Source organism: Hypanus sabinus, chromosome 18 (genome assembly GCF_030144855.1).
Source record: "Hypanus sabinus isolate sHypSab1 chromosome 18, sHypSab1.hap1, whole genome shotgun sequence".
Lineage (NCBI taxonomy): Eukaryota > Metazoa > Chordata > Chondrichthyes > Myliobatiformes > Dasyatidae > Hypanus > Hypanus sabinus.
The window spans coordinates 24,228,916-24,251,721 of record NC_082723.1 but is presented as its reverse complement, the minus strand read 5'-3'; the positions used below and the strand labels follow the sequence as shown (position 1 = coordinate 24,251,721).

At 42.4% G+C, this 22,806-nt stretch overlaps 1 protein-coding gene across 8 annotated transcripts in view; it reads left to right on the top strand.

The window, feature by feature from the left end:
• The window catches only part of LOC132407418 (multivesicular body subunit 12B-like), a 334,665-nt gene that overhangs the window by 249,923 nt on the left and 61,936 nt on the right, over window positions 1–22,806 (top strand). For 7 of the 8 annotated variants that reach the window (XM_059993878.1, XM_059993876.1, XM_059993875.1 and 4 more), the window contains one exon: window positions 20,330–22,748. The exons of the other annotated variant lie outside the window; for it this stretch is intronic. In XM_059993878.1, the coding sequence (XP_059849861.1) occupies window positions 20,330–20,423 (94 nt within the window). In that variant the 3' untranslated portion in view covers window positions 20,424–22,748. Of the gene's footprint in view, window positions 1–20,329; window positions 22,749–22,806 lie in introns of those variants that run through there. 8 annotated transcript variants of the gene reach the window in all.

The window sequence follows — 22,806 nt, the reverse complement described above, 5'->3', positions numbered from 1 at the left end:
CTCAGTACTTACAAACCCCATTTCCAGAAAAGTTGGGATATTTTCCAAAATGAAATAAAAACAAAAATCTGTGATATGTTAATTCACGTGAACCTTTATTTAACTGACAAAAGTACAAAGAAAAGATTTTCAATAGTTTTACTGACCAACTTAATTGTATTTTGTAAATATACACAAATTTAGAATTTGATGGCTGCAACACACTCAACAAAAGTTGGGACAGAGTTAAAATAAGATTGAAAAGTGCACAGAATATTCAAGTAACACCGGTTTGGAAGACTCCACATTAAGCAGGCTAATTGGTAGCAGGTGAGGTATCATGACTGGGTATAAAAGTAGTGTCCATCAAAGGCTCAGTCTTTGCAAGCAAGAATGGGTCATGGCTCACCCCTTTGTGCCAAAATTTGTGAGAGAATTGTTAGTCAGTTCAAAAGGAACATTTCCCAATGCAAGATTGCAGAGAATTTAGATCTTTCAACATCTACAGTACATAATATTGTGAAGAGATTTGGAGAATTCAGAGACATCTCAGTGCATAAAGGGCAAGGTCAGAAACCACTGTTGAATGCGAGTGATCTTTGAGCCCTCAGGCGGCACTGCCTAAGAAACCGTCATGCTGCTGTGACAATTATAGCCACCTGGGCTCGGGAGTACTTTGGAAAACCATTGTCACTTAACGCAGTCCGTTGTTGCATCCAAAAATGCTACTTGAAACTGTATTACGCAAGTAGGAAGCCATACATCAACTCTATGCAGAAACGCCAGCGAGTTCTCTGGGCCTGAGCTCATCTCAGATGGACCGGAAGACTGTGGAACTGTGTGCTGTGGTCAGATGAGTCCACACTTCAGCTAGTTTTCGGAAAAAACGGGCGTCGTTCTCTGTGCCAAAGATGAAAACAATCATCCTGATTGTTATCAGTGAAAGGTGCAAAAACCAGCATCTGTGATGGTATGGGGGTGCATCAGTGCCCACGGCATGGGTGAGTTGCATGTATGTGAAGGTACTATTGACTCTGAGGCGTATATTAGGATTTTAGAGAGACAAATGTTGCCATCAAGGCGACGTCTCTTCCCGGGACGTCCATGCTTATTTTAGCAGGACAATGCCAGACCACATTCTGCACGGGCTATTACAGCGTGGCTTTGTAGACACAGAGTGCGTGTGCTTGACTGGCCTGCTGCCAGTCCAGATCTATCTCCTATTGAAAATGTATGTCGCATCATGAAGAGGAGAATCAGACAACGGAGACCACGGACTGTTGAGCAGCTGAAGTCTTATATCAAGCAAGAATGGACAAAATTTCCAATTGCAAATCTATTACAATTAATATCCTCAGTTCCAAAATGATTAAAAAGTGTTATTAAAAGGAAAGGTGATGTAACACAATGGTAAACATGCCTCTGTCCCAACTTTTGTTGAGTGTGTTGCAGCCATCAAATTCTAAATTTGTGCATTATTTTGTGCACAAAATACAATTAAGTTGGTCAGTAAAACTATTGAAAATATTTTCTTTGTACTTTTGTCAGTTAAATAAAGGTTCACGTGAATTAACATATCACAGATTTTTGTTTTTATTGCTTTTTGGAAAATATCCCAACTTTTCTGGAAATGGAGTTTGTAGTTGAACCACCTCTCAGAGCTATTACAGCCAATAGTCTTTGGAAAAGTCTCTATAAGGTTTGCATAATGTGATGGAGCAAGTTTTGCCCATTGCTCCTTGCAAAATTGCTCAAGCTGTGCCAGGTTAGTTGGGGAGTGGCAGTGGACAGCAATCTTGAGGCCTTGCCAGAGATGTTCGATCAGATTAAGGTCAGGACTCTGTCTAGGCCACTTAAGAAAATCAATTTTCTTCATTTGAAGCCACTCTGTGGTTGCTCTGGTAATGTGCTTTGGTCCGTTGTCCTGCTGAAAGACTAATTTCCTCCCCAGTTTAAGCTTTCTAGCAGAGGCTAGCAGATTTTTACCTAGGATCTCTCCGAACTTAGCAGCATTCATGTTCCCTTGACCCAGCTGCAGATAGCATGATGCTATCTGCACTATACAGTAGTGTTATATGCCTGTGGCACAGTATTAGACTTACATCACACGTACCACTTAGTGTTGAGGCCAGAAAGTTCCACTTCAGTCTTATCTGACCACAAGACCTTCCTCTTCTTCACAGTATCTTCTAAATGACACTTTACAAAGTCTTTACAGGCAAGAATATTTTTTTTTTAAGCGAGGGCTTCTTCCTCACCCCTCGTTCATAAATCCCCTTTTCGGTGTTAGAGATTGTGAAGCCATGAACTTCATCTCCAGTTGCAGCCACTCATTCAGAGTGACTGCTGGCATTACTGTACCCTCTCTTACAAGTACCATTCTCCTCTGACAATTAAGTTTAGTGAGGCGGCCTGATCCAGGCAGCGTGGCTGTGGTTTTATATTTTTTCCACATTTTCATGATGGACTGCATTTAGATGGTCTTGTACCCTCCCCAACATTTGTGCTTCTCTCTTATCATTTCCCTGACTTGCCTTGAATGCTCTTTTGTCTTCAGCTTGGTTTGGGCTGTTGAGAATCTACCATAAACACCTGGACCTTACAGAGGGAAGGGGTATTTATTCAGGTGATCCTTCAGTTTTCTACATCAACAAACTGGGTGAGTTGGTAAGGTAATGTAAAGTTTTGCACCTCAGGAAAGTTAGCATAGTAATTACAAAATTACTTTTAAAGCCACAGAATTTTGATTTTTAATTTTTAGTAAATTGTTGACGGGTTTTATAACCACATAACCATATAACAATAACAGCATGGAAACAGGCCATCTCAGCCCTTCTAGTCCGTGCCGAACGCTTACTTTCACCTAGTTCCACCTACCTGCACTCAGCCCATAACCCTTCATTCCTTTCCTGTCCATATACCTATCCAATTTTTTTTTTAATGACAAAATCGAACCTGGATTTCTACTGGAAGCTCGTTCCACACAGCTACCACTCTCTGAGTAAAGTTCCCTCTCGTGTTACCCCTAAACTTTTGCCCCCTAACTCTCAACTCATGGTCTCCTGTTTGAATCTCCCCTACTCTCAATGGAAAAAGCCTATCCACGTCAACTCTATCTATCCCCCTCATAATTTTAAATACCTCTAACAAGCTTCCACCTCCCAAACTTCTACGCTCCGAAGTATAAAGACCTAACTTGTTCAACCTTTTGGATTTTTTCTTTTGATTTGACATGATGCATAATGTTTTGTAGATCAGTTCAAATAAATTCTACTACAATATGTTTTAAATTTGGAATATGCGACAATAAAATGTGAAAATAATTAATTAGTTGTAAAGCCCACAAGACAATGGATCTCAGGGTTGTTTATGGTGACATATATGTACAGTACTTTGATAATAAATTTACTTTGAATACTTTCTCAAGGCGCTGTACTGAGGTTGTTGAGTGGTGTATCTAGTTGGGCTGGAAAGGCCTATTCCACGCTGTATTTGTTGTATAGTGGCAGCAGTGCAGATGTAGGGTCATAAAATAATTTTTTAAAATTAAATTAGGGCTGCTTTAACATGGTGCAGGGCGGAATCAGGTTTATTATCACCATTTTACATGAGATGAAATTTGTTGTCACAGAGTCATAAAACACTACATTACACAGACAGGCTCTTCAGTACAAAATAACTAAATTACAAGATAAAGCTATATAATTGAAGCAGAGGTTGATAGGTTCTTGATTAGTAAGGGCATCAAATGCTACGGGGGAGAAGGCAGGAGAATGGAGTTGAGAGGGATAATAAATCAGCCACGATGGAATGGTGGAACAAACTCAATGGGCCAAATGGCCTAATTCTGTTCCTATGTCATATTGTCTCCTTATATTAGCTTTATTATTTGTCACATGTACTTTGAAACATACAGTGAAATATATCATTTGTGTCAACGACCAGCACAGTCTGGGGATTGTGCTGGTAGCAGCCTGCAAGTGTGGCAACGCTTCCAGTGGCAACATAGTATGCCCACAACTCACTAACCAATTTGAAATGTGGATGGGAAGTGGAGCAATTGCAGGAAGCCCACACAATTACGGAAGAGAATGTACAAACTCTTTACAGACAACGGTGGAAACCCAGTCGCTGGAACTATAGTGTTACACTAACTGCTACCATACCACCCAAAATAAATAATGCAATTAAAAAATGATTTACTGTTCATCATAATTCAGAAATCTGACGACAGAAGGGAAAAAGCTGTTCCTGAATCATCGAATGTGGGTCTTAAGGCTCCTGTATCTCCTCCCTGACCTGAGTGGCAGAATATCTGAGGGCTGAGCATGCCTTTGAGTGCTCGTTGGATGGTTTCTCCATGTTCAGCTCAGCTGCCCTCTGAATAAGAGGTTGCCGTCTTGGAGAGTCATGAATGTTTGGAGCCTTGTACTGATCCAGAGATCTGTGGAAGCTGTGTCAGTGTATGTGCTCCAGAGAATGAGGCCTCACATCAGCCTTAGTGTTATTGCATGTGAGTGCAGGCTTAAGTGGTTATGCAGCGTACTGCTACTTCTGTGAGGGTGCTTTGCGAGTGTGCTCCTGATTTGTAGGGATATCTACCTGACATTTTTTATAGGTTCATAAAATGCAGATGAAAATATTCAAGACTGTACTTAATTACAGCCAGTTATTGGCAAAAATATCCCTAGTGGAAAAAACTTCAAAACTGTAAAAATTCATTGAACATCTTCAGCCCCATACAAGACATTTTCTTTCCACATCACTGCAACTTCTCTCACTGTTACAACTTCAGACCAACCCATGCTTGTGAAGGATCTCAGTCAGAGATGGTTGCTTAAGTATTATAGTTTCATTACTTTTAGGGAATGTTTCGCTCTAGTTTCTGTCTTGAACTCCTGTGCAACCTCACTCCTTCCTCCAAGATCAAGTTCAAGTTTATTGTCATCTGACAGTACGTCTATCCAATCAACTAAAACAATGTTCCTCCAGACCACAGTGCACCCACAGAAAATAAATATCACACACAGCACATAAACCAAAATATTGCCACAAATAAATTAATAAAGTACAATTCAAAATGGACATGAAATGCTCAGCTCAGGTAAACAATAACCAGATGTTTACAACAGTAAACAGCTCGCTATCCTAGTCACCAGACCTCAGTAGTGGCAGGGTATTCATTAATCTCATGGCCTGAGGGAAGAAGTTGGTATCCAGGCTGGCAGTCCTAGTCCTGATCCCTCTGAACCTCCTCCCTGATGGTAGTGGGTCAAAGAAATTGTGGGATGGGTGGTAGGGATTGTCCACACTGCTTCAGACCCTTCCTACACACCACTCCCAGTAAGTGGCACAGATGGAGGCAGGGAGAACCTAGTGACAGGTTTTACTATCCTGCTGTCCGATGCCTTGCCGCTTTCGTACCACACAATGACGCAGACAGGACACACTCGATGGTGCTCCTCCTTAACGTTGTTAGAATGGGGATAGGGAACCTTGCATGCCTCAGTCTCCTCAGAAAATGTAGCTGCTACTGTGCTGCCTTGGCTAATGTAGAGTGTGGGTCCAGGTTAGACCATCTGTTATCTGCACACCACGGAACTTTGTGCTCTCCACAGCAGAGCTATTGATATGCAACAGAGAGTAGTTGACCCATGCTTTCTTAAAGTCCTCAATCATCTCTTCTCTTGTGTCCACGGTGAGACTCAGGTGGTTGTTCGCACATGATTTGACAGGCCTGTCTACGTCCTCTCAGTGTGCCGATTCATCATTGTTGCTGATGAGGACAACCATTGTGGTATCATCAGCAAACTTGATGATACAGTTTGAGCTGGATCTGGCAGTGCAGTCGTGAGTCAGCAGCATGAAAAGCTCCTGCAACTAATAATAATAACGTAGAATAGTACAGGCCCTTCGGCCCATGGTATTATGCTGACCTATATAAACCTACTATCAATCTAACCCTTTTCTCCTACTCAACTCATATCCCTCTATTTTTCTGACTTCCACGTGCCAGTTCATTTGGGACAACACACTAGGCACTGGTGGTTCTGGGGGGGTGGCATCTCAGGGGGTCAGGGATAGCACGGTAGCCTAGTGGTTAGCATAACACTTCACAGTACCAGTAATCAGTGATTGGGGTTTATTTCCCACCACTGTCTGTAGTGTCTGAATGTTCTCCCTGCAAATCCAGGTGCTCGGGTTTCCTCCCACAATCCAGAGATGTACAGGTTAAGATTAGTAAGTTGTGGGCATGTAGTGCTAGCATTGAAAGCATGGCGACTCTTGCAGGTTCCCCTAGCACAACTTCAGATGGTGCTGGTCATTGACGCAAACATGCATTTCACTGTATGTTTTGATGTTTCAATGTACATGTGACAAATAACACTAATAGTTAGATCTTTATCTTTAGGTTCTTTGACCACCAGTGGAGCTGACAGGACGAACAGGGCTTGAACAAAGATGTTCTGCATCTTGATGGGGCAGACTGCAGCAGGTGCCAAGTATTTTGTAGAAAGTGGGTGGATCTATAGGGCAAATTGTTAGTGTAAGCAAACGTTTATCTGGACGGCAGTGAGTTGGAATTATGCAGAAGGTGCTGGAGGATCTCAGCGGGTCAGGCAGCATCTGTGGAAGGAAATGGACAATCAGTGTTTTGGACAAATGTGATCTCTTGTGTCTTTCTGAGTTGAATCAGCTGACCCAACATCTGATGCCGGCTTTTTCCAGTATAATGCCATTCAGCCCAAGCCTATCCTCATTCCTGGGGGGACGTGGGAGGGGGGGGGGGAATCTTCGCAGAATACCATTTCCACCTCAATTTAAAAATAAGAGATTGGCTTTATTTAAAAAAAGGAATCAGTTGGGTACCATTCAGGGAAGGGCTGGATCTGGTGGGCGTGGAGATCTTATAAAGGGATTGTTTGCCGACTTTCTGATCTTTGGGCCTGTGTCTCCTACACCAAGATGCTCATTGAAGCTTGTCCCAACCAACAGATGAAGTTCAGAGGAAAACTGAAAAGTGTCTCAGGTCCCAGCAGATCCATGCCATCCTTATGGGCACAACAGTGAGTTCACCACTTTCAGGTTATATCTATTTCTCCCTGCTTTCAGACAGCCATTATTTACAATGGTTCTGTTCCAGTTGCACACCCACCATCTGTTTGTTGGAAATGTACCATCTCCTTTAACCCCACGCTGGAACAGATCTGGTTCACTCCCACTCCCCTCCCCACCCTACCCTTCACTGGATTTGCTTAGACTCCGTTACATGTTGGACTCTTTCCAGCTCTGACGAAAGATCATCAATCTGAAATGTCAGCCCACTCTGCAGATACCTGCTAACTATTTCCAGCTGTCGCGTTTTATTTGATTTCCAGAATCCACAGTATTTTCTTTTTGATGTTGAGTGCTGTGTTACTTCATTGGAGCTAATGTCTCTGTTGTTCGAATTGAGCACTGAAAACACTTACACTGATGTGCCCCCAATAAATGTTGTTCATTTTCAATTTTTAATTTAAAAGAAAATAAGGCTTTATTTGCAGAGAGGGGAATGTGTCATTGGCGTCAAATCAAATCAGTAAGGATTGCTGGGGATGCCTGCAAGTGGTGTCGTATTTCTGGTGCCAACATAGAATGTCCACAAGTCTCTAACCACAACCGTACATCTTGGGAATGTGGGAGGAAGCCAGAGCGCCCCGAGGGAAACCCATATGGTCACGTGAAGGAAATACAGACTCCTTACAGGATCATCACTGGTTTTGTAAACCAATTGCGCTCATCGGTACACTATATTTCTGATTGACTGCATCTGCGTTTAGTTACAGAGCCATGCAACTTAGAAGTGGTTCCTTCAGCCCACGTTGTCCAGCACCAAACTTCTTGAAGCTTATTTACCAGAGATTAGTCATTAGCTTTCTATGCCTTGGCAAGTCTACACCGAGCTGCTTACTGTATCTGTCTCTGACAGCGTGCTTCAAGCTCCAACCACTCTGGGTGAAAAATTTGTGTTTGTATCTTCACAGTAACATAGCAGTTAGCATAATCCTTTACAGTGTTAGTGACTGAAGTTCAATTTAGGTAGGGTTATTAAGTTGTGGGTATTCTGTGTTATACTGAGAAGTTTCCTCTACAGCAACGGTTCCCAACTTTTTTTATGCCATGGACTCCTACCATTAACCGAGGTGAACCCCAGGTTGGGACCCCTACTGTACACTATTCCTCGTAGTTGTTTTATTGACGTTCTGTGGGATCACACAGCATAGCACAAATAGTCACCTCTTCTCTAGCATTTGTATTTGTGGTGATTCACAGACCTTGACAGTGGGGTTCAGGAGGTGGGAGGTAACAGAGCAACCCTGCAAGGGTAGAGGTATGGCTGTTACATGGTAAAGATCTGGAATATTCAGGGGCCAATGTAGTGAAGTGGGGCTACGTTATAGCCAAAAACCTGTCATTAAAGCAAGATTTTAAAGGATTGAAGGGGATAAGTTCAAAATAAATGTAATGTCAAAGTGTGTTTATGTCACCATATACTACCTTGAGATTCATTTTCTTGTAGACATTCACAGTAGACCAAAGAAATGCAAAGGATCAATGTAAAACTAGACACGAAGACTGATAAATAACCAACGTGCAAAAGAGGACAAACTGTGCAAATGCAAAAATGATAGCTAGATAGATAAATACCTGCTTAATGAAAAGATGAGTCCTTGAAAGTGAACCCATAGGTTGTAGAATCAGTTCAGCATTGGGGTGAATAAAGTTATCCACAATGGTTTTTGGGTAATAACTGTTCCTGAACCTGTTGGTATGGGACCTCTTGCCCGATGGTAGTAGAGAGAAGAGTGCATGACCCGGGGATGGTGCATTCTGTGGCAGCGCTCCCTGTAAATGTGCTCAATGGTGGGGAAGACTTTACCCATGATGGATGGGGCTGTGTCCACCACTTCGTTCGGCTTTTCTGTTCTTGGGCATTGGTGTTTTCAGAATAGGCCGTGATGCAACCAGTCAGGATACTCTCTACTAAGCATCTATAGAAGATGGTCAAAGTCTTGGATGTCATGCCAGATCTGCACAAGCTTATAAGAAAGTAGAGGTGCTGCTGTGCCTTTTTTGTAATGGCATTTACATGCCAGAACCAAGACAGATACTCTGAAATGACAGTACCAAGGAATTTAAAGTTGCTGACCCTCGCCCTCTCTGATCTCCTAAAAATAAACTTGCTCATGGACTTCCAGCTTCTTCCTCCTATAGTCAATAATCTCTTTTGTTTTGCTGATGTTGAGTGAGAGATTGTTGATGTGGCACGATTCAATTTGATTTTCAGTCTCCCTGCAATATGCCTATTTGTCGCCACCTTTAATTCAGCCAACGTCAGTGGTGGCGTCAGCAATTTAAATATGGCATTGTAGCTAGCGTAGCCTCACTGTCACAGTTTAAAGCGAGTACAGCCTGTGTTGATGGAGCTCGTGGCGGAGACATTGTTGCCAATATGAGCTGACTGGGGTCTGCATGTGAGGAAATCGAGGATCCAGTTGCTCAAGGAGGTATTGAGGTCAAGGGCTTGGAGCTTAGTGATTAGTTTCGAAGGAACATTGGTGTTGAATACTGAGCTGTAGTCAATGAGGAGCACTGTGATAAATGCATCTTCATTGTGCAGATGTTCCAGAGCTGTGTAAGGAGCCAGAGAAATAGCATCTAGATGCTATTTTGTTGATCTACAGCAGGGGTTTCCAACCTGAGGTCCACAAACCCCTTACTTAATGGTTATTGGTCCATGGCATAAATAGTTTGGAAAACCCTGCTCTGGAGGCATTGTGCTAAATGAGAATTGTAGGATTGGAATGTTTAGGAATCGGTTTATTGTCACAATGTACGGAGATGCAATGAAAACACTCTTGCATACTGTTCATACAGATCAGTCGTTGCACGCTGCATTGAGGTGATGCAAGGTAAAACAATAACAGAATGCAGAATAAAGTGTCGCAACTAGAGAGAAAGTGAAGCGCAGGTGAACAGTGAAGTGCAAGATTATTAAGTTGTCCTCTCCCAGGCTTGGAAAGGGATAGTCTTACCTTCAAACAGCAGAACGAAAATTCAGTATGTGAAGAGGAGTTGTCTAATGGAGAAACAGTGAGTAGATGGGGGCCCATACTCTCTGGAGTTTAGAAGAATGGGGGCACCACTGCACAGGATCGAAAAAAGTTGCAGAGAGTTGTAAACTTAGTCAGCTCCATCATGGATACCAGCCTCCCCACCATGGATGTCATCTTCATAAGGTGATGCCTTAGGAAGGCAGCATCTATCACTCAGGACGCTCATCACCCAGGACATTGCCCTCTTCTCGTTGCTACCATCAAAGAGCAGACATCCCACCCTGTAAAAACTCATCTCAGGGAGGTAGCACCACCACCCCCACCCCTGGTCAATCTCCAAGGGTGTATGTATACAGGACATTTGATTATGAAAGAACACAACAATTTATTTGATCACATATTGAAACTATTCACTTCTTCGGTTGTCCATCAGAATCCGATGACAACGTCCACTCCTTTAACGGTGAGATCTTTGATGACTCCACAGTCCTATCCTGGACCCACAAGTTCTATTGCCGGAGGGACATGTATATGTGGTTATGGTGGTGGTAGTGATGGCAACCTTGGCTGCATTTCTTCTGGCTCTCTTCTGCTGTCTTCTGGTTGTTCTTTCCATCTCCAGAATACGAACCCCGTCCCTACACAGCTGTCGCCAAGTGTTACGGTCAGCAGCAACATCCTCCAGGTCCTCAGGTCTGATCTTGCACTTCCTTAAAGCATTCTTCACCTGATCATTCTTCATCAGCCATCCAGCTGAGCTTTGACCATGATGTAGCTGGCCGTATAACACCCTGTGGGGTAGCTGACATGGGGGCATCCTTATCACGTGCCCCAGCCACTGCAGCTGATGCTGGGTGATCATGGCCTCAATACTTCTGCAGTTGGTCTTTACAAGTATTTCAGTGTGAGGCACCCGCTCAGGCCAGATAATTCCCAGGATGCGCTGAAGGCAGCTTATGTGGAAGCGCTCCAAGGATTTGATGTGACGGCTGTAGGTTACCTAAGCTTCACAGCCATGAAGGAGGATGGTGACACAGACTGTTTGGTATACGGTGACCCTTGTGGAGGGACGAAGGCTCCTGTTCTGAAAGACTCTACGTTGAAGTCTCCCAAAGGCGCTGATGGCTGTTCACGCGTGTACGTACACGCACACGCACACGCACACACTCACACACACACACTCACACTCACACACACGCACACACGCACACACACACACACACACACACACACACACACACACACACACACACACACACACACACACACACACACACTCACACTCACTCTGCAAATAGCTTTTCTATTTCTTTTGCAAACTTTCCTAGTACTGTGATGTAGCTTGCTTGGCAGATTCGAGCATTTTGCCGGAAGTCTCAACCTTATAGCAGTCTGTATCAATGAATTTGTCAATTTTGCAAGACATCAGATTCACAAGTATACAGATCCTCTGAACACTCAGGTTCCAGTGCCGTGTTCACAATACCTGCTGTCTTGGTTGATGAGCAGGCATAGTTTTTTGCTATTTCTGAATCAGGAAGCATTTTCCTGAATAGCTCGCCTGTGTGCTTACACACCTGAAGTGGCAGGTTCTGCTCGACGATGAAAGATGTAAAGTACACCTCAGCTCTAGTGACCTTCTCTGTCAGACTTTGGTTTTCTGCTGAAAAGAACTGTGAAATACTTGAGCAGCCTTCCCTACGCTTAGCCTCCTTAATATGTCGTGGTCCCTAGAAGAAATAAAAGCATAAGGTGTATCCTTATTATATTGTCTTATGCAGAAAATGTGGCTTTAAAATATGTACTTATATAAGCATGGAGTTGTTTTTTTTATTCTATTACAACTTTAAGCAAGTCTACAGGGAGTTTGGCCTCATCACGTAGGACATCAATAGAGTAACTCCTTAGCAGCTAGCCAGCTAGTTAAATAACATCAGCTATGCTAGTGAATGATTGACACCTGTTAAACTCACCTCAACATGTCTTTTACAGTCATTTAACCCACCATGGGCAATAGAAAATTCACTGTTGCAAACAGTGCAGCGAGCAACACTATCATTATTTTTGACCCCTATTAGGCAGGGGTACACTCTAGTGTAGTCTGGGGTGAAGTACGTTTTATATTCTCCTTTTTTGGAACACTCTGCCATGGCGCTGCAGGACACTAAACTGAATGGATGGACAATGAAAGAGAGAGAGAGGTTGACTATAAAGCCCGCCCACAGAGAAAACTGATAGGTCTACTTAGCACAAAGAGAGACCAATCAGGATGCTCTCCCTCTCCCTCACTCCCTCTCTCCCCTCCCCCCCCCCCCAACTGACCTCTCGGAATCCTGGGTTTCCGCAAAACTCCAGTTGAGAAACACTGATATAACATGTAATTATTTTGAACCTTGAGTTCCTCCAGTATTTTGTTTGTGCTGCTGAAGGTTTCCAGCATCTATTGTGTTTATGAATTTGTGAAGGAGCCTTTCAGAGTAGATACATATGGGCTGAAAAATGGCAGATGGAATTTAATGCAGGTAAGGGTAGGTCTTCCACACTGAACAATAGGCCAATAAGGAGTATTGTAAACAAGGGGATATGGGAATATAGGTCCATAATTTGTTGAAAGTGGCATCACAGGTAGACAGGGTCATAAAGAAAGCTTTGGGCACATTGGCCTTCATAAGTCAATGTATTGAGTAGATGTGATGGGGTGTTATGTTGCAGTTGTATATGACATTGGTGAGGCCTAATTTGGAGTATTGTGTGCAGTTTTGGTCACCTATCTACAGGAAAGATGTAAGTAAGATTGAAAGAGTGCAGAGAAAGTTTACAAGGATGTTGCCAGGTCCGGAGGACCTGAGTTAAAAGGAAAGATTGAATAGGTTAGGACTTTATCCCTTGGAACGTAGAAGATTGAGAGGAGATTTGATAGAGATGTTAAATTCTGATACCTTTACCAAATTTATTAGGGGTACAGACAGGATAAATGCAAGCAGGCTACAATCAGGTCATGGGTTAAGGGTGAAAGGTGAAAATTTTAAGTGGAACATGAGGGGAAGGTCTTCACTTAGAGGGTCATGAGAGTGTGGAATGAGCTGCCAGCACAATTGGTGCTTGTGAGCTTGATTTCAACGTTTAAGCAAAGCTTGGATAGGTACATGGATAGTAGGTATATGGAGGGCTATGGACCTGCTGCTGGTTGATGAGAGTAGGCAGTATTTGGCATGAACCAGATGGGCTGAATGGCCTGCTTCTGTGCTGTACTCTATGATAATGAGGGTATTTTCTGTAGTAAGGGAAGCTGGAACTGTGGGGCTGTGGTCATCAGCTTAGGGTTAAAGGAATGGGCATTTGAGACTGAATCTTCCTGTAATGGAGTGTGCCCACCATTGCCACTACCAAGGCAACTGCAGAATGTGCATCTCAGCAGACAGATGTCCCTCCATGTTGATGATATTTGCTGCAGTCTTTGGCAATGTTTGTCTGTCACTGTCAGCAAATAATTCCCTTAAATACCCAGGGGCTCAGCAGCCTAGGTGGTGGTAGAGACAGATACGTTAGAGCAAGGGTTCCCAACCTGGGGTCCATGGACCCCTCTGTAAATGATAGGAGCCCATGGTATAATAAAAGATTGGGAATCCCTGCTTTAGGGGCATTTAAGAGATTCTCAGACAGGCACAAGGATGAAGGATAATTGGAGGGCAATATGAGAGGGAATGGTAACATTGATCTTGGAGTAGGTTAAAAGTTCAGTGCAACTTTGTGGGCTGAAGGGCCTGTACAGAGCTGTAGCATTCTCTGCTCTGTTCTAACTAGTTCAGTGTCCTGATTGAGCTGATGTGCAGCACCGGTCGAGCCTGCAGACGTGCATGGAGAGTAGCAGTGCCAACTCCAGATCTGCCATTGGCACCATACCGTCCAAAAGAAACCAAGTGAAACCCAATCTTGCAGAAATAAAACCATAAGACGCAGGAGCATTATTCGGCCATTTGAGTCTTCTCCGCCATTCCACCATGGCTGATTTATTTTCCCTTTCAATCCCATTCTCTTGCCTTCTCTCTGTAACCTTTGATTCCCTGCCTAATCAGAAACAGTCAATCTCTGCTTTAAATATACCCAGTGACTTGGCCTCCGTAGCTGTCTGCAATGAATTCTACAGATTCACCAACCCCTTGCTAATGAAATCCCCCCTCATTTCTGTTTTAAACGGACATCCTGTGCCCTCTGGTTCTGGACTCCCCAGTATAGGAAACAACATCTCCACATCCACTCTATCTAGGCCTTTAAATATTCAATAGATTTCAATGAGGTCCTCCCTCATTCTTCTAAACTCCAATGTACAGGCCCAGAGCCATCAAATGCTGCTCATATGTTAACCCTTTCAGAGGTAAACAGGTAAAATAAACTAAAAGGAACTCGGTTTGCCAAGGAAAGAATATAATTTCACATTTTTATATTTCACTGTACCTGTGATAAGTAAATGAATTTAACTAGTTAAAGCAACACACACAAAATGCTGGAGGAACTCAGCAGGCCAGGCAGCATCTATGGGGAGTACAGTCGACGTTTCAGGCCCAGATCCTTCAGCAGGACTGCGTACTCTTTTTCATAGATGCTGCCTGGCCTGCTGAGTTCCTCCAGCATTTTTTGTGTGTTGCTTGGATTTCCAGCATCTGCAGATTTTCTCGTTTGTGATTGAATAATTAAAGCTGAGATGGCAGAAAATAGTGACTCCATGAACAGCTGGCTGGGTTTTTGTCAGTTCAGCTTTGTATATAACTTTTTTTTAAATGTCAAACCCCCTGCAACTTTTGTCACTTTCTGTATGTTAGCAAAAGGTAAATTATTTAATATTGAGTGCAAAATGTTTGATTTTGTTTTAGGAACATATTGATAATTGGGACTTTGGCAATGAATTGCAAAATATTTGGGATTTAAAACATTCAGATTTGTAGGCATTGTATAGTGAAATATAGTTTTAAAAAGTAGAATATATCTTATTTTGTGGTAATTTTTTAAAGCATGAATACGTTTCAGTCATTGTGACACAAAAATAATTTTCTCTGATAAAACATTAAAGTAGTAGATTACAGAGAGAGCAGTTTCTAAAATATGATTGTACAGAATTGACAATTTATGACATTTGTAAAGTGTAAGATTGTACTCTAATCAACTGGTTTCCATTCAATGCATTCAAATGTAAGGATATTTATGGCTCTGTTTGAAAGATGCTGATGATTTGATTTCATGATGTGCTGGAAATGTCAGCATCTCTGCCGACTGAGGACATCTGCTCTTCTTGCTTCTACCACCAGATGGCAACCTCTACTCACTTTCTAAAAGCCTCCTTGTACCCTGCAGTTTGGTTTTGTTAGTGATGCTGCAGAGTAAAATGATAAGATGGGTACTTTTAAATGTGGGAAATTAATTAGAACAATTGAAGGCTTTGATATGTTCTTTTTCCATGCATGCTCTTCATTTTTCTGCTTCCCGGAAGATTTCAATCTTACCAATATCCTTTTCCATGTTGCTGTGCTGGTTGGAAGCGTATTGGAAACACAAGCAGAACAGTGAGAAGTGGTAGGGAAGTGTTCCTATGAGGTGTGGATGATCAGAACAAGTGTTGGTCTTTGACATTGGGTTGCACTTAGGAGGATCTAGCAGTCTCCTTGGCTTTAAGAAGTTCAAAGTAAACTTATTATCAAAGTACATGTATGTAAAAACCCATCCCCTTTAGAACCTCACCTTTTGTTTGTAGTGTTCACGCTCAAGGATATTTGAATGCAGGACAAGTGTATGATGTTACTGAAAGCCATTTGGTTCACCGTGTCTGGTTTTCAGAGAGAACTACCCACTCCCCAAAACTAGCTCCCTGTAACCCTGCAGGACACAGCTTTTGTTCATTTATTTATCATGCGTACATTAAGACCTACCGTGAAAGGCGTTGTTTGCATTAACACAGCCTAAGGCTGTGCTGGGGGCAGCCTGCAAGTGTCACCACACGCTCACATAGCATGCTGAAAATGTTCAACTGAACTACAACAAAGCAATCCCCTTTCCCATTCACCCACTCAGACAGGGCACCTCCAGTCCTTGATCCGTAATGCTCAAAATCGCAAGCATCGGGCCTCCAATCTCCAAACGCACCAACCCAGAGGCTTGACTCTTGATCTTTCAAATCTGCACTTGCCACCTTTGGTTGAGTTTCACATTAAATCATATTTTAAATGTGATGAGCGTCTCTGCTTTCGTCACCCTACCAGGCAGCAAGTTCAAAATGCTTTCCAACTTTCAGATGAAAATATTTTCCCTCATTTCCCTTCTCGTCCTTCAAGCACTTGCTTTAAATATATACCCCTGCCCACCCTCACCCCTGGTTTTTGATCCTTCTTTTGCCTGTATCTAATTTCCTGGGGTGCAATGATGGGAAATCACAGTCGATTTCTCTTCTGCTGTGTGCAATGATTACACAAAGCAATCCTCAGTCCACGATAGTCTCAAGCACATTTATAATTAGGGTTGCTAAGACTTTTGCACAGTACTGTAGTAATTTTATATATTGCACTGTACTGCTGCTGTAATTAAAAATAACAAATTTCATGACATATGGATCTGTTGTGGACTGAGAGTGGGAAGGGGAGCAGGGAGAGGGGAATTGTGGTTGGGAAAAGAAGCAAGGGGAGGGAAGCACCAGAGAGACATTCTGTAATGATCAGTAAACCAATTGTTTGGAATCAAATGACCTTGATTGGTGTCTTAGGGCTGGGTGTGTCTGCCCCTTGCACTCCTCCTCTGCCTCCTGTCCCACACCCCTCCCACAGCGTTCCGCCTTCACCATTCCTAACACCTTTGCTCCCGCCAGATTTACAAACTCGCTCTCTGCTCCGCGTTGACAAATACAGTACTGTGCAAAAGTCTTAGGCACCCAGCTTGCACTTGCCTAGGTACATGTATGCCCCACTTTCATTTCTCAAATCATACATTTTTTATACTATATATTAGATCATAAGGTATAGGAGCAAAATTAGGCCATTCAGCTCATTCAGTATTCTCTGCCATTCCATCATGGCTGATTTACTATCCCTCTCAACCATACTCTCCTGCCTTCTCTTGATAACCTTTCACGCCCTTACTAATCAAGAACCTATCAACCTATGCTTATGGTAAGTTTTTTTTTGTGGGCTCCCCCCCCCCATCTCCGCCACCCAGGAATAATACCGCCTGAGATTCAAAGTTCAAAGTAAATTTATTATCAAAGTTCGTCCACCATATTCTTGCAAGCACTCACAAACCAAGAAGCACAATAGAATCCACAAAAAACACCACGCAACAAAGACCAACAAACATCCAATGTGCGAAAAAAAAACAAATTGTGCAAATAATTTAAAAAAGTAACCAAATAATATATAGAAGATGAGATGCAGAGGCTGTGAAAGTGAGTCCACAAGCTGTGGAGCCGGTCGAGGAGCCTGATGGTCGCAGGGCAGCCACTGCTGCACAACACGGGATGGGGCATGGGAAGTCCTCTCAACTGTAGCCACCAGGGGGATGACTTCTGCCTCTGCTGGTTTGTTCTAAACCAGGTTCAGACTCGCTTCCGACAGATGGAATAGGAATGCTTAAGGTTCTCTGTTTGTTTGCTTCCTTTGTGCCTTAATCACGAGTGGTCCACTAACAAAGCCTCATCGGTGAGGTAACATTTGGCTTATTTGATCTTCAGATACATGACCACGTGTAACTTGACCAGAAAATTAAGCGTATTTGTGCTGATGAATGGACCTCTGATTCTCCGGGTTTAGCACACTCACACAACACACTAATTTGAGCTGCTAAGCAGTCTCAAGTCAAGTAAGCTGGCTAAGACTCTTTGTCAGGTTCTGATGAACAGTCTTGGCCCAAAATCTCCGCTATTTATTCCCCTCCATGGATGCTGCCTGACCTGCTGATTTCCCTCAGCATTTTGTGTGTGTTGCTGGAGATTTTCAGCATCTGCAGAATCTCTTGTGTTCAAGTAAAATTCTGTTTGAAGGTGACAAAAATAAAATTGAATTTAGGAAATTATGTCGTAGAATAACATTAATCTCTTTTTGCTTGTTACAGTGCTGACATTGGAACCGTAGGTATTTATATGTTCTATAACACAGAGTTCTATAGCATGGAAATAGTCCTCTCAGCCCATCTCGTCCATGCCAGCCTGGTCTTTTGCCTCGTCTCACCTACTGACCCCCCGGACCATAGCCCTGCATACCCCTCTCATCCATCTCTTAAATTTTGAAATCAAACCTGCATCCACTACTTCTGGTGGCAGCTCGTTCCGCACTCTCACCACCCTCTGAGTGAAGAAGGCACATTGACCCATTTGTCTTCCATTATGTTTAGAAAAAGAATTAAGAATAATCAGACCCTTCAACTTGCCAGGATACTGTGCACTGTCCTCCCCTGTTGCTGGTAGGGCTCAGTCGTGTGGATGTGTGTGTGGTGCAGTCGAGGTCACTCTGCAGGCAAAGACTTGGCCTTTTAAAGTTACTGTTGGTCTCAGCTACAAATCACTAACTATACTTACTGCCCGCTACACTGCTGGCTTTTACGGCAGCAATGAAGGTCCTTTAACTCTGTCAGTCCTTGGCCATCTTCTCTTTCGTGCCCCAGGTGGGGTTCAGGGTTCACAGTTGCACACAGAAGGATTCTTCATTGTTGTTTCTGTAACAATTTTTTTTTGACCAGACAGGGTTGTTGGCCCTGAGCTGAACCCCCGAACCCTGGAGGAGCAGTGGACCACTCTTAGTCTGGTCTCTACCCTTTGACCTGTTTGGCATGGGTGACCCTACCAAGAGCCAAAGCACGAAGCCCTATCTCCAGCCAACGTAGCTCTCTGGGTCATTGAGGTATGCAAGTCTCCAAACCCTCCGACAAGGCTGTGGTGCTCTTGGAGGAAGTCACTGACTGTAGCCCCCCCCCCCCCCAAACTGAATGCACCAAGGCAATCTCTTCTTCCCTAGCCCACTTACTGCAGACCACAGTGGCCTTGCCTGCTAAAACTGGGCACTATGTTTCTGTTTTAAGGACTCCACCTCCCTGGAAGGGAAGAGAAGATTAGCTTTGGTTGTCACGTGTACATTGAGACATGCAATGAAATGCATAATTTGTGTCAAATCAAATCAGCAAGGATTGTGCTTGGCACCAACATCGTGTGCCCACAATTCACTAACCCTAGCCCTTATTTGTTTGAAATGTGGGAGGAACCCCCCCCCCCCCCACCCAGTCATGGGGAGAACGTACAAACTCTTTGTGCAGGTAGCGGTGGAATGAAACCCTTGATCTTGCGGCTAGCTGCTGTAAAGTGTTGTTCTCACTGCTGTGCTCCCGTGTCACCCGGCAATCAGCATGCCGTGGAAAGGTAGAGCTTAACTGTTAAGTATAACTTTAGGATCTTTATCTTGAATCCATACCTCTAACTCCAGAGCATGGGTTAGCACTGGATACTGCCCATGATACAAGATGAGCACTGGTGACATACTGTGACATTTTGCAGACAGCTCACTGAACTACTGGATAGTTCTCATTGGTTGTTTGTCATTCTTTGTTTGTTTGTGTTTTTTATTGATTCTATTGTAATCCTCTGTTCTTCTGTGAATCTTACAAGAAAATGAATCTCAGGGTTGTATATGTACACAGTTTGATAATAAATTTACTTTGAACTTTGAGGTTTATGTATTCAATTTAAAGTTCAAATTAACCAAAAATTTAAGTTCAGTTTAAGCATTCCCGGTACCCTTGTTCTGACTTATAATTCAGGGAGGAGGCTACGTAGCATCCACACCAAGACCGCCAGATTCAAAAACAGTTACTTTCTCCAATCAGTAAGGTTGATCCGCCCAACCACTATGACTTTATCAGTTCCTGTTAGTCACCGTATGTAGGGACACTCCTATGCCTGGGGTCACTTATGGACATATAAGCTATCTTATGTATCTATATTTATTGTCTTTTTTTATTACTGTGTTCTTTATTTTATTGTGGGTTTTTTTGTGCTGCTTCAGCTCCAAAGTAACCATTATTTCATTCTCAACTACTTATGTGTAAAGGAAATGACATTCAGCAACCTTGAATCTATTAATGCAACAAGAAATCTAAAAAACTTAAGTATTAAAACAAATCTGCTGACTTATTGTTTTATGATGCACACTACAGTTTTCTTGGGGCGTGCCAGTAGGTGTACGCATTTGAGAAAAGCAAGAGCTTTCATGTTCTGTTTTCCTTTCCAGTACGACTACAGCTTTAGAACAGAACAGAGTGCGGCTGCTCGTCTCCCACCAAGTCCCGCAAAATGCCTGCAGTCACCGATGTCCTGAAGACTGATCTTACTGGGACTGGTGTAAAACTCTGGGACAGATAACTACTGGAACAAGCACCGTCAGAAGCAGCATTGTTGGAGATTTTGCATTATGTACCTTCTACTGAAATAGCAGCCTTGTACTGGCAAAATGGACAGTATTTCCAATAACCAACAATCTACCTACAACTTAACCTTTTGTACATGGACTTTTGTAAATAGTGGTTAACGCAATCCTTAATTTCAGATCTTCAGCCCTCGGATGTGATTAACCTGTTATTAAGCAAAGGCTGGGCGTTTTTGCTTTCATGAGCCATAGTTTATATCTTTTCATTGTTTCTTTCACCTGTGTAATTTTGCACACTTTAGAAATCCTACTAGAACAGTCACTTTCACAATCTGTGCAGAATCTTGGTTAATATATAATCAGACATTTCTTTTAAAACAGTATACAAAATTAGAAGTACTTTTTAAACTGAAAAAAAAAACTTGGAAATATCATGACATAGCTGCTTTATTTACTAATAATTCAAACTTTTATCCCAAAATATTGAATGATATTCAAGCCTGAATTTAGCAAAGTCAATGTATTGTTTTTTCTGTGCAGGTCAGCAAACGGGGAATTAGAGACGCTCACGAGTATTGGTTATCTCACAATGTGCCGAAATACATTTGTACATGAGCGTTCTCGCATTGTTTTCTTTCCATTGCTCCTTTAATCCAAGACCGCTCTCCACCCTTTATGGGTTGTGGTTTAATCCGTGCTTGCTCTCTTTATTTCTTCCCCTGAATTCTTCAAGGCTGTTAAATTTTCTGTCAGAATTAATGTGATACCAGAAACCCAAGTTGGATAAAATTCCAGCAGATTTTCGGTGCTGTTAGTAAAGTATTTTTCTCTTTTTATCCCCCCCCCCAGTTTTCTGTTGAGATTGTCATTATCTTCAGCAAAACCTTCCAGCCTGTAAATTCTTTCACCGTACTTTTTTTTAAATGTTGTTTTAAGAAAACAGTATTGGTTATGTGGTAATTGGTGAATGAGAATTAAAACAGGATCTTCCTCATTGATACTTTATCAACCTGAGGCATTTGTGCTATCTGAATGCATTATTTGATTATAGTCTTTCTACACTTACATAAAGTATGATTCTGTGATTGTAATCTGAGTGAAAAGTATAGGTTTGTCAAATGCACTGAATTTGCTTTGCACTGCATTTTGATTTAATATTTTGGGCTCTCTTTATAACATGCATTTTGCTTTTCAAAACTCCTTTTTTTTGTCTTGTTTGGAACTCTTAACACTGTGGAAATGCTGTGTTACGAAGCCTTGCTATTGTCTCTTTCTTCAATGGCAAAGCTTTGCTCACCAGCCTTTCGCCCAACAAACCCAGCTGAGCACTGCTGCCTCTTTGCAACCCGTACCAGGAAAAGTCGACGTTCAGTCCTAAGCGTGCAGCAGACACCAGACAGTGGACAGCAGCTGATGAACAAAGTAGACACAAGCTGACTGGTTTATACTTAGCCTGTAGCTGTTATGTATAGCGATTTTTCCACCCTTCCCATCAGCACCTACCCCCCCCCCCCCCCCCCCCGATGTCTTCATGCCCAGTGCAAACCAAAAGCTGCCCATTGTCAGACCGGTTTTGTGGGTCAAGCTGAATAGTTGTCAGTGCTTTAGAACTGCATGTCTGTAACTGTGTGTGGGGAAACTTGTTTAGGATAGTGCCTCATAACCCGTGGTGTAAAACAAGTATTCTGACTCGGCACAGTATGCTTGAGCTAGGTGTTTCAAAGCCTTGGAACAGTTGATTTTTCAGTCCTGCATGAGCTGTGTCCTTAATTCTTTAGTCTAAGGAAGCGGAGCTGCATTTCCTGTGTCTATTTTGTCGAGATTACGCAAAGCACCTGATCGTTGTTTCCGAAAAGACATTTTGTTTTCATATTGACTGCAACTAACAATATGGAGGAGCTTAGAGATGCAACGGTAGTCTGTTACTGAAGGAGAAACCTTTTTGTAAAACAGAGCTGATTGCTTTAAGTATGGTCAGCTATCTTCATTTCACTCACTTGCGTTTATTTTAATTAAAACATAACAACATGAGACATTTGAAGTGTAGAAATTCCACCCAAATACTACAATTTCTTTGAAAATATTTGAAAAACTTTTAGCTTTCTTAACAGCTGATTTTTAATTATGTGGGAGATTTAAACCACTGTTCTGAAAAATTTTGAAATTAAACCTTTGCTGTATTTATTGTAAACTTGTCTCTGTACTTGCAGACGAAGTTTTACAATTTGGTTTATAGCGTCTGTATTAATGTAACTTGTTAAATAAAATATCCATTTTAACTGGCTTCTTATTTGATGAATGTTCTCTTGAGGTGCTATTTTGGGAAAATATGTATTCACCAG